The sequence below is a fragment of the Pleurodeles waltl genome, chromosome 5 (genome assembly GCF_031143425.1).
Source record: "Pleurodeles waltl isolate 20211129_DDA chromosome 5, aPleWal1.hap1.20221129, whole genome shotgun sequence".
Lineage (NCBI taxonomy): Eukaryota > Metazoa > Chordata > Amphibia > Caudata > Salamandridae > Pleurodeles > Pleurodeles waltl.
In genome coordinates this window covers 778,969,947-778,984,311 of record NC_090444.1, presented here as the reverse complement: position 1 = coordinate 778,984,311, position 14,365 = coordinate 778,969,947, and the positions used below count along the sequence as shown (strand labels likewise).

Below are 14,365 nucleotides of genomic sequence, written 5' to 3'. Positions count from 1 at the left end.
GTCCTTTGTGTGAGAGCAGGCCCTCCTCCCTCCCAGCCCAGGAAGACCCATTCAAAATGCAGATGTATGCAAGTGAGGCTGAGTACCCTGTGTTTGGGGTGTGTCTGAGTGAATGCACAAAGAGCTGTCAACTAAACCTAGCCAAACGTGGATTGTAAGGCACAGAAAGATTTAAGTGCAAAGAAATGCTCACTTTCTAAAAGTGGCATTTCTAGAATAGTAATATTAAATCCGACTTCACGAGTGAGCAGGATTTTGTATTGCCATTCTGGCCATACTAAATATGACCTCCCTGCTCCTTTCAGATCAGCAGCTGCCACTTCAACAATGTATGAGGGCAGCCCCAATGTTAACCTATGAAGGGAGCAGGCCTCACAGTAGTGTAAAAGCGAATATAGGAGTTTTACACTCCCAGGACATATAAACTACACAGGTACATGTCCTACCTTTTACCCACACAGCACCCTGCTCTAGGGGTTACCTAGGGCACACATCAGGGGTGACATATGTAGAAAAAGGGGTGTTTTAGGCTTGGCAAGTACTTTTAAATGCCAAGTCGAAGTGGCAGTGAAACTGCACACACAGGCCTTGCAATGGCAGGCCTGAGACAAGGTTAAGGGGCTACTTAAGTGGGTGGCACAACCAGTGCTGCAGGCCCACTAATAGCATTTAATCTACAGGCCCTAGGCACATACTGTGCACATTACTAGGGACTTATAGATAAATTAAATAGTCCAATTGGGTATGATCCAATGTTACCATGTTTAAAGGGAGAGAGCTTATGCACATTAGCACTGGTTAGCAGTGGTGAAGTGCGCAGAGTCTAAAAACCAGCAAAAATGAGGTCAGAAAAAGAGAAAGAGGAAGGCAAAAAGTCTGGGGATAACCCTGCAGAAGGGCCATTTCCAACATATCCCCCTTCCAGCCTAAAGCCAGGGTAGATTAATCAACACTCTGATGGACTTCCCTGCTTAAGGCGATAGAACATGTACAAAGGCCTGCTACTGCAGGGGCACTTGCCAGTTCTACGCCTTTCTGAACTCAGTGAGGCTTCTTTGTCTATACTCTCTGGGGCCACTGAACTGGCTCATGGGGAACCCTTCTCATCACCTGAGGACCCCATCTGTAAAGCTCCTAACTTTAATTTGCTTACAGATGCATCCCAGTATGCAGACAGTACCACCATGGCCAACAAAGTGATGTGGCCCATTCCATTCCTTGGGTCTGACTTCTGTCCCCAGCCCAGGGAAAACTCTGCCCACAAGGACAGAAACAAACAGAGGCCACTGACAGCTGTCAGTGTCAGGAGCCAGGCCCCAGACCATCCACTGTTAAGTGGAGACCCTTAGGGGGGGCCGTTGGATGAGCTTCCCCCCCCAGCTGGGGGGCTGGTAGGGAGCTACAAAGGGGCTCCTGACGCATCCCAGAATGGGGGGCAGTAGCCCCAAGGGTCTTGCACCCCTTCTCCATTCTCACCAGGTCAGGGGTGGGTCCCTGATACTGGTCACTCAGCCCAGGGTCTGTACCCTGAGGCTGAACAGAGGCCAGGGGTGAGTCCTTCCTCACCGTGCCTCCCCATCTGGGCTCACATACCCTCCTCCGGGGAGTGGTACTGCCAGACATCTGAACTGTCATGGCACCCTTAAGGGTCAACCCTCTCAGCTCTCCTGACACTAAGGGAAACTCATTCCCCAGAATGCAGTCAATGGGCAGCTGGGGACTAACTATGACCCGCCTCTGGGTCACCTCTCCACCCCACTCTAGGGACACCCGGGCCATGGGGCGGAAGAAATCTTCCCCAATGGCTGGAGTCACTCTACACACCTGTCCGGTGTACTGCTCTGGTGACACTAGTCTCTCCACAATCATGGTAAGACTAGCCCCTGTGTCTCTCAGAGCGGTGACTGGGACCCCATTCACTCCCACCTGGTGGAAGTGACGACTCCCACCCTCAGGGATCACCAGTTTACCCTCTGAGTCCACCTCCCAACTAAAGGAGATGAAGGCATGGTCTACAACCTGCCCCTGGGGACTACTTTCCCCTAAGGCCACATGGGCTACCCCTGTAGAGGTCCCAATACTGGGTGAGTACTTTGGACGGACAGAGTCCCCCTTCCTGTGTCCTAGCTGGGAACACTCAAAGCAGCGGGGTTGGGAATGGGATGCTTTGGGCCACTGCCCACCAGAACCACCACCCTGTTTCTCAGATGGGGGATGGGAACCCTTTCCTCCCCCCTTACTCTGGGACTCGTCTGGGTCATCTCTCCCCTCCCCCTCACTCTGTTGGGGGAACCGGAACCACCCTTCTTGGGGTCACTGCCAGATACCTTTTTGGGCACTCTGGTGCTAGCCCAGAGGTCCGCCTCCTCAGCAAGCTTCCTGGGATCAGTCAGCTTACTATCTACCAAGTGCTGGCGCAACTCTGTAAAAGTAGTATTGAGCATATGTTCTCTCAGAATCAAGTCATATAACCCTTTATAATTATCTACTTTGTTGCCCCGCACCCATCCATTCAGTGCCTTACTGGAAAAGTCAAAGAAATCCGCCCATGTTTGTGTGGCTTGTTTGGTGCTGTCCCTGAACCTCTGACTGTATCCCTCAGGGGTCAGCCCAAACTTGGCAAGTAAAGTGGCTTTCTGAAGTGGGTATGTGTTTTGATCAGGTTGATCCAATGTGAGAAGTGTGTTCCTCCCCAATGGCGGCACATAACCCCACATAGCTACCCCCCATTGCCCTTCAGGAACCTCATGAGCCCTTAGTGCAACTTCATAAGCAGCTAACCATTTATTTATGTCATCTCCCACCACAAAACTGGGCACCACATTTTTGGGTATACGAACCTTCTTTTCTCCAGCAGGTCCTGTCTGCATGCTGCCACCATTATTGCTGGATTCAGACTGTCTCGCCTTGATCCCCAGCTCCTTGAGACTCAGTTCATGAGCCAACAATAGTTTCTTTTCAGCCAAAGCTCTTTCAGCTTCCACCTGTTTGGCTGCTCTTTCAGCCTCAGCTTGTTTGGCCTCAATTTTCAGTCTTGCCATTTGCAATTGGAACTCCCTTTCTTCTCTCCTTTCCTCTGCGGTCAGGCTTTGCACAGAGACACTGCTCCCTGGTCTGGAAGGGGGCACAATTGCAGTGGTAACATCACCCATTGATGGCAACAAATCCTCTGAGGGGCCATTTTCTGGCTCCTCTTCCTCATCATCCTCCTCTAAATGGGCTTCTGCCCAGGCCCTCAGTGCCACTTGAAAGTCCTCCCTTTTGGAGGCCCCTTGGGTGGGTACTCTCATCACCTTGCAGAACCCTCTTAGCTGTTTGACAGTATATGTATCCAACAGGGCTAGGTCAAAATCTCCTGCTTAAGACCCAGCCAGAGACATGTTGAGTGAGGATTTAGATTTAGAAAATTGTCAGGAAAAAAAAACGAATTTGAAAAAGAGATAAAAATTAAGTTGACTCTCAACTGTGGGTAGGTAGTGAAATACTTAGCTACTGTATGTCACTGCACAAATACAAGTCCTATCCCACCGCTGCCACCAATGTTAGAAATGGGGTTTTTGAGTTGGCAGTCAGATTACCCTCTGTCCAAGCAAGAACCCTCACTCTAGTCAGGGTAAGTCACACACAATCCAAAATTATCCTGTGCCCACCCTCTGGTAGCTTGGCACGAGCAGTCAGGCTTAACTTAGAAGGCAATGTGTAAAGTATTTGTGCAATAAATCATACAATACCACAATATAGCACCACAAAAATACACCACACAGTGTTTAGAAAAATATATAATATTTATCAGGATAATTGTAGGTCAAAACAAATAAAGATGCAATGTGAAATTGTAGAGATATCACTGAAAAGTGATATAGAGTACCTTAAGTCTTTAAAAAGCAAACAAAGGGGCTGATTCCTAGTTTGGCGGGCGGCGGTCGCCGCCCGCCAAGCGGGAACCGCCAGAAGACCGTACCGCGGTCAAAAGACCGCAGCGGTCATTCTGGCTTTCCTGCTGGGCGGGCGGGCGACCGCCAAAAGGCCGCCCGCCCGCCCAGCGGGAAAGCCACAGCAACGATGAAGCCGGCTCCGAATGGAGCCGGCGGAGTTGCTTTTGTGCGACGGGTGCAGTTGCACATGTCGCGATTTCCAGTGTCTGCTATGCAGACACTGGAAATCAATGTAGGGCCCTGTTAGGGGGCCCCACGACACCTGTTCCCGCCAGCCTGGTTCTGGCGGTCAAAACCGCCAGAACCAGGCTGGCGGGAAGGGGGTCAGAATCCCCATGGCGGCGCTGCCTGCAGCGCCGCCATGGAGGATTCTGCAGCACAGGGGAAAACCGGCGGGAAACCGCCGGTTTCCCTTTTCTGACCGCGGCTTTACTGCCGCGGTCAGAATGGGCCGGGATGCACCGCCAGCCTGTTGGCGGTGCATCCGCGGTCCCCTACCCTGGCGGTCTCGGACCGCCAGGGTAGGAATGACCCCCAAAGTCTCTTACAAGCACAAAGTACCTGGTTTAAAGTGGAAAATCTCCGCAAAGGGCCGCAGAAGAAGAGATACGTAGAAAAATGGTGTGTGCGTTGATTTCTCCCCTGCACACACGGACTTGCGTCGTTATTTTTCACGCGGGGAAGTCGTGCGTCGTTTTCCGGCGCGCAGACAGTCTCTTTCTGTGGGTCGCGGGATTACCAGATGTCCCGGGTCTGTGCGTGGAATCTTTGGCTTGTTTTCCGGCTGCGCATTGTTCTGGGAGGCTGTGCGTGGAATTCTCGGTCTCACGGCAGGCGTCGCGTCGATTTCCCCTCTGGAAGTCGAGCGGCGTTGTCCTTGTGAGGCCGTGCGTCGAACTTCCGGTCGCCCCGAAGGTGTCACGTCGATCAGCGTCGGTGTGCGGTGATTTTCTCGCTGCGGAGCAAGCTGTGCGTCTAAATTTTTGGCGCACGAAGAGTCCAAATGAAAAAGATAAGTCTTTTTGGTCCTGAGACTTCAGGGAACAAGAGGCAAGCTCTATCCAAGCCCTTGGAGAGCACTTTTACAGCCAGACAAGAGTTCAGCAAGGCAGCAGGGCAACAGCAAGGCAGCAGTCCTTTGTAGAAAGCAGTCAGGTGAGTCCTTTAGGCAGCCAGGCAGTTCTTCTTGGCAGGATACAGGTTTTGGTTCAGGTTTCTTCTCCAGCAAGTGTCTGATGAGGTAGGGCAGAGGCCCTGTTTTATACCCAATTGTGCCTTTGAAGTGAGGGAGACTTCAAAGAGTGGCTAAGAAGTGCACCAGGTCCCCTTTCAGTTCAATCCTGTCTGCCAGGGTCACAGTAGCGGGTGTGGCAGTCCTTTGTGTGAGAGCAGCCCCTCCACCCTCCCAGCCCAGGACGACCCATTCAAAATGCAGATGTATGCAAGTGAGGCTGAGTACCCTGTGTTTGGGGTGTGTCTGAGTGAATGCACAAGGCGCTGTCAACTAAACCTAGCCAGACGTGGATTGTAAGGCACAGAAAGATTTAAGTGCAAAGAAATGCTCACTTTCAAAAGTGGCATTTCTAGAATAGTAATATTAAATCCGACTTCACCAGTGAGCAGGATTTTGTATTACCATTCTGGCCATGCTAAATATGACCTTCCTGCTCCTTTCAGATCAGCAGCTGCCACTTCAACAATGTATGAGGTCAGCCCCAATGTTAACCTGTGAAGGGAGCAGGCCTCACAGTAGTGTAAAAGCGAATTTAGGAGTTTTACACTCCCAGGACATATAAACTACACAGGTACATGTCCTACCTTTTACCCACACAGCACCCTGCTCTAGGGGTTACCTAGGGCACACATTAGGGGTGACTTACATGTAGAAAAAGGGGTGTTTTAGGCTTGGCAAGTACTTTTAAATGCCAAGTCGAAGTGGCAGTGAAACTGCACACACAGGCCTTGCAATGGCAGGCCTGAGACAAGGTTAAGGGGCTACTTAAGTGGGTGGCACAACCAGTGCTGCAGGCCCACTAGTAGCATTTAATCTACAGACCAAAAATACAGGGGATTCGGAGGATTAAAGGTCTAGTGTATACCCTCCAATGAAAGTTACTAATAATGCAATACACTGTTCCTCAGAAACCAGGAGAGATAGGGTGAGTACTATAGGATCCTATTTAGTAGGAGCAAGAGTCCTCACACACCCAGTTGGGTGTCATGCTTCATCATCGGATGAGCTCCTCGTCAGACCGGCGCTGCAATGTCTGACGGGCACCACCCATCAGGGGGCTCTTTGCCGGAGATCTTTTCTCGATGATGCCACACTATCCCGCAAATGAGTAGGGAGAAAGAAAACGGGGAGAGTTCAAAGAAAGAAAGAAAATAAAATTGGCTCAGGACCCTTACTGAGTACTAACTTTATTCTGTCTGTGTGGGGTGAAGGCCAAGGTTAAAATATTAATCAGGAGAGTGAGATAGAGATGATGCTCAACCACTCTCTAACTGTATGTCTAATAACGGGTGGTCAGGAAACTACAAGACCCACCTCAGAATCGGGTCGACATGTTTCGCGTCTCTGTGGTCCACAGGGATCCAATGACGCTTCTTCAGGACCTAGTGCAAAAACTTCTCCAACTACAAGCTAAAGTAGCTCTTACATATCAAAGCTGACAGTCAAAAAAAGGTATTGTCAGTCACTTACACGAGTCCATTATGACCCTGTATTTAGTTCCTATTCGTCACCCCTCCCAAATAGAGTCAGGGCTTCATGGGATCACGCGGACCATAAGCCAGGTTCGCATAACACACTATTGTCAGGACCTGGTGGTGGGCGGCTACACCTACCCCTGGACGCGCTCCCGGAGGTCCCTATAGTACTCACCCTATCTCTCCTGGTTTCTGAGGAACAGTGTATTGTATTATTAGTAGCATTTAATCTACAGCCCTAGGCACATACAGTGCACATTACTAGGGACTTATAGGTAAATTAAATAGTCCAATTGGGTATGATCCAATGTTAACATGTTAAAGGGAGAAAGCATATGCACTTTAGCACTGGTTAGCAGTGGTAAAGTGCACAGTCTAAAAACCAGCAAAAATGAGGTTAGAAAAAGCGAAGGAGGAAGGCAAAAAGTCTGGGGATAACCCTGCAGAAGGGCCATTTCCAACAGTTCCCAATCGTCTATCAACAATGAATTCCGGAAATACTATGGTGATCTCTACACTAGCAAGGTACATCCTTCAGCTGAGGAAATACGGGCCTTCCTACGCCATTTACCACTCCCCACGGTGTTGGCCGTGGACACAACGGTGCTGGGTGCACCGATTACAGTGACAGAAATAAAAGAGGCTATAACTTCTATGGCACGCAACAAAACACCTGGCCCAGACGGGCTCCCAATAGAATGTTATTCGTCATACTTATGCAGACTGGGGCCCAAGCTGGTGGAGGTCTATGAGGCGGCAGTGGAGAGTCAGATCCTCCCGGTGTCTGCCCGGGAGGCCCTGATCATACCACTACTGAAACCGGGGAAGGCTCCGACAGACGTGGCTTTGTACCGCCCACTATCGATGCTAGCAGTAGATTATAAAATACTGAGCAAAATATTAGCGCTTCGCCTCATGTGTCACATGCCTCATTTGATACATATAGACCAGGCCAGATTTATTCCAGGATGCCAAACGGCACAGAATATTCGTTGCCTCTTAGCCTTAATACATGCTGATGGGAATGATAAACGTGAGGCGGCAATCTTTGCCATTGATTTTGAAAAAGCATTTGACAGCCTGGAATGGGCCTACCTATATGAAGTCCTTCACAAGTTTGGTTGCAGGACATCACTTTATAGCCTGGACAAAACTGTTATACAGTAGGCCGACAGCTAGAGTTCGAACAGGCACCACTATCTCTGACAGTTACGAGGTGGCTAGAGGAACTAGGCAGGGTTGCTCTCTCTCCCCTCTGCTATTAGCGTTAGCAATAGAGCCATTGGCCTGCATGGCCAGAGAGGGTGGAGCTTACAGAGGTATTGCGCTGGCGGGCCAGACCTATCATATAGCATTGAATGCAGATGACCTCCTACTATTTCTGAAGGATACGAGAAATGATCTACAAGGGGCTCAGATATTACTGAAAGATTTTAGTGACCTCTCTGGGCTGAGAGTGAACTGGCAGAAATCCAGCCTATTCCCAACTATGGAAGGAAGAAACCCCCCCACCCTTGGATATAGGAGAATTACAATGGGAACCCAGATGTCTAACATATTTGGGGGTCCATGTCTACCATGATGTTCAGACCTTGTTCGAGGGCAATATACAGTGAGCGCTAAGGGGCGTTAGGGGCTCTATGGGAATCTGGGCTACCCCGCCTATCTCAGTCGCGGGCAGAGTGGCGCTCCTGAAGATGAGAACTCTCCCCAGACTACTATATCTTTTCACGACCTTACCAGTGTGGGTCCCGGGGAGTGTCTTTAAAGACCTGAACTCTATGATTACGGGATTCATATGGGGAACGGGCAGGCGGAGACTAGCTCTTATGGTGCTACAAAGATCTCATGAGGAAGGAGGACGAGCTGTTCCAGATTTCGAAGCTTATTACTTAGCAGGTCAACTACAATGGTTGACCAGATGGATGGCGGACCATGTGACGCTCAGACATGAAGTATTACCCTTTACTCCTGAACTACCCCTGTTAACCAGGGTCATCTTAGTTCTTGGCCTTCCAGCGCCCCCTAAACCTCAGGCGCTGGAGGTAATCCAAAAATGTTGGAGAAGCCACCTACGTAAGATAAGATGCCCCAGACCTTATGCTCCTGAGGCACCGATGCGATGCCTGCTAATGCTACCACACAAGGGAACCTGGGGTGGAATAAGGAACTGGGAGAGGGCGGGGGCTACCACTCTAGGAACCTTATATGAGACAGACTCTCTGATGCCTTTTGAGGACTTTTGAACCAGCAATGGAGTGAATATCCCTGTGTACGCAAACAACTTACGATTTGATTATGTATATATATATATATAGATATGTGTATGTCTTTGTACAAATAGGTATAATAACTATTTTTCTTAAAATATATGTACATACACTTTTGGCCTGTTTAACAAATGTGTATTTTACTTAAATCAAATGTATATATGTATGTGTATGTATGTGTATTTATATTATGGATATGTTTATATATATATATATATATATATATATATATATATACATATATATATATATATATATATGTGTGTGTGTGTGTAAAAAAAAAAGGATTTTTTCTATGTCTACAGTATACAACGGATTTGTTGTTATATAAAGAGTAGGATGGGTCACATGAGCTGCATACTTGAGGGGCCAAGGAGGAAGACCGTGATGGTTGAAACGCGTCACCCTATTTTTGTTTCTGTGTCATTAAAGATTTTTTTTTCTTCATGATATGGAGTTTTGGATATAAATAAAGGACAATAATCTGCATGGAGTGCCAGCATTTGAATTCTATGTGTTTACATATCAAATGGGTCCTATGCCCATTTTCTGAGCACCAACCTCGCGGGAAGAATAGCAGGACTTCCTTTTTTGTGAAATATATATATATATATATGTACATTATTCGACACTTGACATGTTAATAGGTCATTGCATAGTTTCTATATAACTTGCTTGATTAGCTGCGTATGGGTCTTAGTTTTTATTTTATCTATCATAATAGGTAAATATCTTTACAATTCATCTACAAGCATTTCACTATTGAAATATTGAAGAAAGATAAAATACTGTTATAAAAGTACACAAATAGAATAACTTAAAATTCTGTAACTCTTAAAAGCCTGTGTTTATATGATACAACTTAAAATCTCAATATATTATATTCTTTACACATTTATTCCCTTCATTATGTAATCATGTATCTATATACTTACTACTCTAATCCTACTGTACAAGAGAAAAAAAAACAAAATTGTACTCTCTTGAAAGCTTTACTCTGCCTGACCATTACCCTCTACCGCTTACCAATCCATCTAATCTCTATTGTCACTCTCTGACTCATTCCAAACCCATTCTACTACTATGATCTCTAAAATAAACCTTCCCAGACTCTTCCTTCCACTAACCCTCCTGGCTCACCCCAAACCTCACTTTACGACTGTGAACTCCCAGACAACCCTACTAAAGACTCCTTCATTTATCTCTCCTTTGACTCATCCCAAACCCCATTTAGCTACTGTGATCTCCCTAATACCTTTCTATAGACTCTTACATCCTCCACCTCTCCTTTACTTACACCAAACCTCACCCTACTACTATCATCTCCCAATTAACTTCCCACCTCTAGCCCTCCAATATTCTATTCAAAAGAACTAACAGACTCACATGTCCTCTGCTCAAAATTACTCATACCTCCCTATACTAATACCAATACCAATACCGTATTCATATTCTCCCTATACTAATCCACCACTAATCCTTTTAGGTTCTGGAGTAGCATGTTACTGGCCAAAAAGTGCTGTGATGCCTCATCAGGGGTAGTAAGCGCTATATAAATACAATTACAATTGTAATATGTTTTTTTTTGTCAGGCACTATTGTCTGACAGTTGGTGACCAACTGCCCAAGACCACCTGGTGCCAGACTAGCTGCTCTAGAGTGAAGGATACTCTTACAAATAAAACTGAAAGCACAGCTTTTGCCCCACAAGGAGTGTCTATGCAGGAAAGCCAGGGACATTGTCACGTTGGTGGAACAGAAGCCTTTGACTGATCCTCATGGAAACATACTTGTATTGTCCTTGCACTTGTGTGCTATCTCCACAGCACAATTAGTTGTTCATCGAGAGCCTTTTTTCCCCATGTAATTGTTCTGTAATAAGGCTCAAGCACCCAGGTATTGATGCTCCCACATTTGTGTGTAGACATGTCCCATTGCAAGTGAGGCAGCTTACCATGTGTGGAGAAGAGGACCCAGATTTCTGTAGACGCATGCAGCATAGAGAGGAAAGTAAAGTTGCTGCAACCACGTTGTTTGAAAGAGAGAGATAAGGACAGTGCCATATCTACTAAAAGGATGTGGTGGCGTTCTCTCTACCTGTGCTGGTGCGCTTTAGTCTGCCAAGCACCAACGCAGACATGCTTACGCCATAGTGCAGAGGTGTCTCCCTTGTGGGAAGCATACTTTTTGTGCTGGGAGAGGTGCCTTCCACCACAAAAACTATAAATTAAGGTGTTTCACAATTTGTATGAATGCTGTACAATGCAGCACACATGCAAAGTTGGAAAAAAGGTATTTCTTGTTTTTTGCGCCTGCCTCGAGAAGGCACAGAATGTTGAAACATGTTTCGGTCTACAATTCTTTCAAAACCTACGGCTGATTGCATGAGGAAGCTCATGTGCTACCCAGGGAACACCCCTTTGATGCAAAATAACACAAGGAACCGCATTGGCAGCTTTGTGTTACTTTGTGTTTTACAATAGATGGTAAATCTCACCACAAAACGTTACGTCTGGTTTGTGCCACGTACAGGGGGCATTACAGAACCGGTCGAATATAGGTCAGAGGTCCTTTGTGTGATACTAAAGTGGCGTGCGTGTACTTGCGGCACACTATAGTTTATACGACTCTAGTTTTTTACTGTTGCTTGGTCACATTTGCCATTTAGCAGAGCTGTAACTGTTGTGCATATTCTTTTACTCAGCTGCTCAGAGGAAATATGAAAGTACTGAGACGTATTCGCGACTTACAACAGGGAAATTAAAAAAAATATATAGCATCAGACGTCAAGGAGAATTTGAATGAAGCCTTCTACTACATTGTATAAACCTTTCTTAGAGGACAGCGAATAATTAGCATTTTATTTGTGTTTTTCACAGCGGCATCTGTAAAGGACATGCTAGGACACGCCAATATGACAGCAGGTAACTGACGTTTGTTCATATTTTCTGCTCAATAGCAAACATCCAAGGCGGCAGAGGGTTCGTGTTGTGAATATTAACCGTGCCAAGGGTCTCGCAAAGCGGCCTCGACAGTCAGTTTGTGCGTAAACATTTCAAAGGCATTCCATTCCAGCTTCTGGTCCGTGCCATCGCTGCGTTTCTTTCATTACTTTTGAAAATGACCACAGGATGAGCTGCTCATTAAAATGAAAGGAAAAAAACATGATTCCGCTCACTTACAGCACCAGCTGGATCACTGATTGCTAGCGACAGATGGCTTCGGGGAAAGAAATTAAAACAACTTAAAAGAAATAGCATTTTCCAAATGTGTTTTCTGTCCCTAATCCATTTTCTAACAGCTCTAGCTAGCCATGACCCGCAGCTGTCGTGCCATCTTTAGGCTTGTAAATATAGAGCTTCAAGTGCATTCAAGCATATGTTTTGTCACCCGTTAGTTATGCATCTGCGAGGAGCAGGGGGCGCGCACAGTGAGGGGGAATAAACAAGTGCGTTCAATTTATGCCTACACAGGTTCTGCACAATAAACGATAACGATGTACTGCCAAATAATGCATGTCTAATGTTACACTGTGGTTTGCGCGGGATGGTGACCAGCAGTTTAACAGTCACTGCAGCGCTTCTTTAGCGAGATGGCTGTTTCTTGAATGTCAGACTTGATTACATATTTATCAAGGCTATCAGTTGAAGTACAGCAGCATCCTTCCCTGCCCTGGTGATGTTATTCTAGTTCAGATCTCGGACTGATGGAGAAAATGTGCCGTTTTAAAGCCGCCCATGAATCACGATGCAGTGTTAGACTGCTGCATGGTGATTGGTAGGATTTTCAGCCTGTAGCAACCAAGGGGTTTACTTTCTGAGCACAGTCTCTATGCAGAGCAAAATCAGTGAATAGGCGGTATCATGATGTGGTGCTGCAGCCGTAATAGAAGCCTCTGAGCTGCAGGCACCCTTTCAAAAATGTGAACCTAATTCAAATTGGATACCTACGATTTATACGTTGAATCGTATGAACAATTTTAGCTCTAACATTTAAAGAATGTTGACTTTTAAAAAAAAGAGAATTGTTCGTTAAATATAATTGATGTTCTGAAATATAATAATCCACGATAAAAATACTTTTAATTGTTGCTGAAAAACAGGACTCCTTTCACACTTTTATTTTGCTGCGTTGAAAGGTGTTGTAGTGAAGGTGCTCAGAATAACACTGGAATACTCTTGTGCTCCATATTCTATATATATAGTGACCTGTCTTTTGAGGCAAGAGCCTTCAATAAATTCATGTCTTCCTGAACACAACTAAAAACTGTGAATAAAAAAGTAATGGACTTACCAGTTCACAATTCCAATATCGTCCAGCTAGGGATTTTTTTTATTATACCCTCAGATCTTTTACACCTGTCCACAGTCAAAAACTCTCTGTGAATGCCCTAACACAATGTTTCCCAAATTGTGAGTCTAAACCCACTAGTGGGTCACCAGCCGTTTTTGGTGGTTGCCAAAATCTAAGCAATAAATATACATTCCTTTAAGTTCTTCATTTAGGCCAAATGACGGGCAGTGTCTTCTGCTGCTTAGTTTTTGGGAGGCTGGTGTTTACAAACTCCTCTCACTTTGCAGTCAGAGAAATAAAAGTAAAGTTACCCATGTGTACTTTTTTGGTAACGCACCTGTAAATAAACTATGCACATTCATTAGTCAGGAAAACAAAAATCAAGCATATTCTTGTGTAATTCTGAAGCGTGATGTAAACAAAGATTTTATTAGGATCAACCAAACCAAGACAGCTTATTTGGTGATGCACAAATAAATATTCACTGAAACCCTATTTCCACACACTATCATTTATTTGCAATATAGTCATATGATTAAAACTGTATGTCTGTGGAAATTTAGTGACCATTTCAATGGAAAATGTGCTGTCTGTAAATGACAAGGTGCTACCACATGATGCTTTATAACATTATAAAATCACCTGCCTCATGTCCATGAAATCTAGATCATTTGCGAAGGTTTGACATATTAAAATTGGGTCATGGTTTCAAAACTGTTCTAAAACGCTCGGAAAGCACTGCCCTGCCTATTGGAAGGTATTGCTTTAACATTAAGAGCTGTGGCAGAGCATAAAAGAGACAAAGTGGAACCTCCTAATGGTTAAATACAAAGATTACAGTCATTTTCGGTTCACTGTTCCTTACAGAAAGACTCACTGAAAACCCTATGATAATTTGAGACAGAATTTACGGTGAAGCAAGAATTTTATGACATGAACATGATCAGAACTTTGCAATGAAAAATCGCAATTGTATTGTCTACTGGGAAAATGCAATTTCACATGATTTGTTAAAAGATGATTGCTTTTAAAGTTTCTTTTTTCCATGAGACATCCGTCTGTGCTCTCCCCAATTAATGCGCCAACACGCCAGTCACTTGTGCTTCACGTCTTGGACCTTGATAGATAATTGGCAGAATGATGGCTATTTGTGCATGA

The 14,365-nt window shown here is 45.6% G+C and overlaps 1 protein-coding gene across 43 annotated transcripts in view; it reads left to right on the top strand.

The window, feature by feature from the left end:
• The window catches only part of TRDN (triadin), a 1,868,677-nt gene that overhangs the window by 1,658,901 nt on the left and 195,411 nt on the right, over window positions 1-14,365 (top strand). For all 43 annotated transcript variants that reach the window (XM_069234794.1, XM_069234791.1, XM_069234779.1 and 40 more), the window contains one exon: window positions 11,794-11,838. In XM_069234794.1, the coding sequence (XP_069090895.1) occupies window positions 11,794-11,838 (45 nt within the window). The remainder of the gene's footprint in view (window positions 1-11,793; window positions 11,839-14,365) is intronic.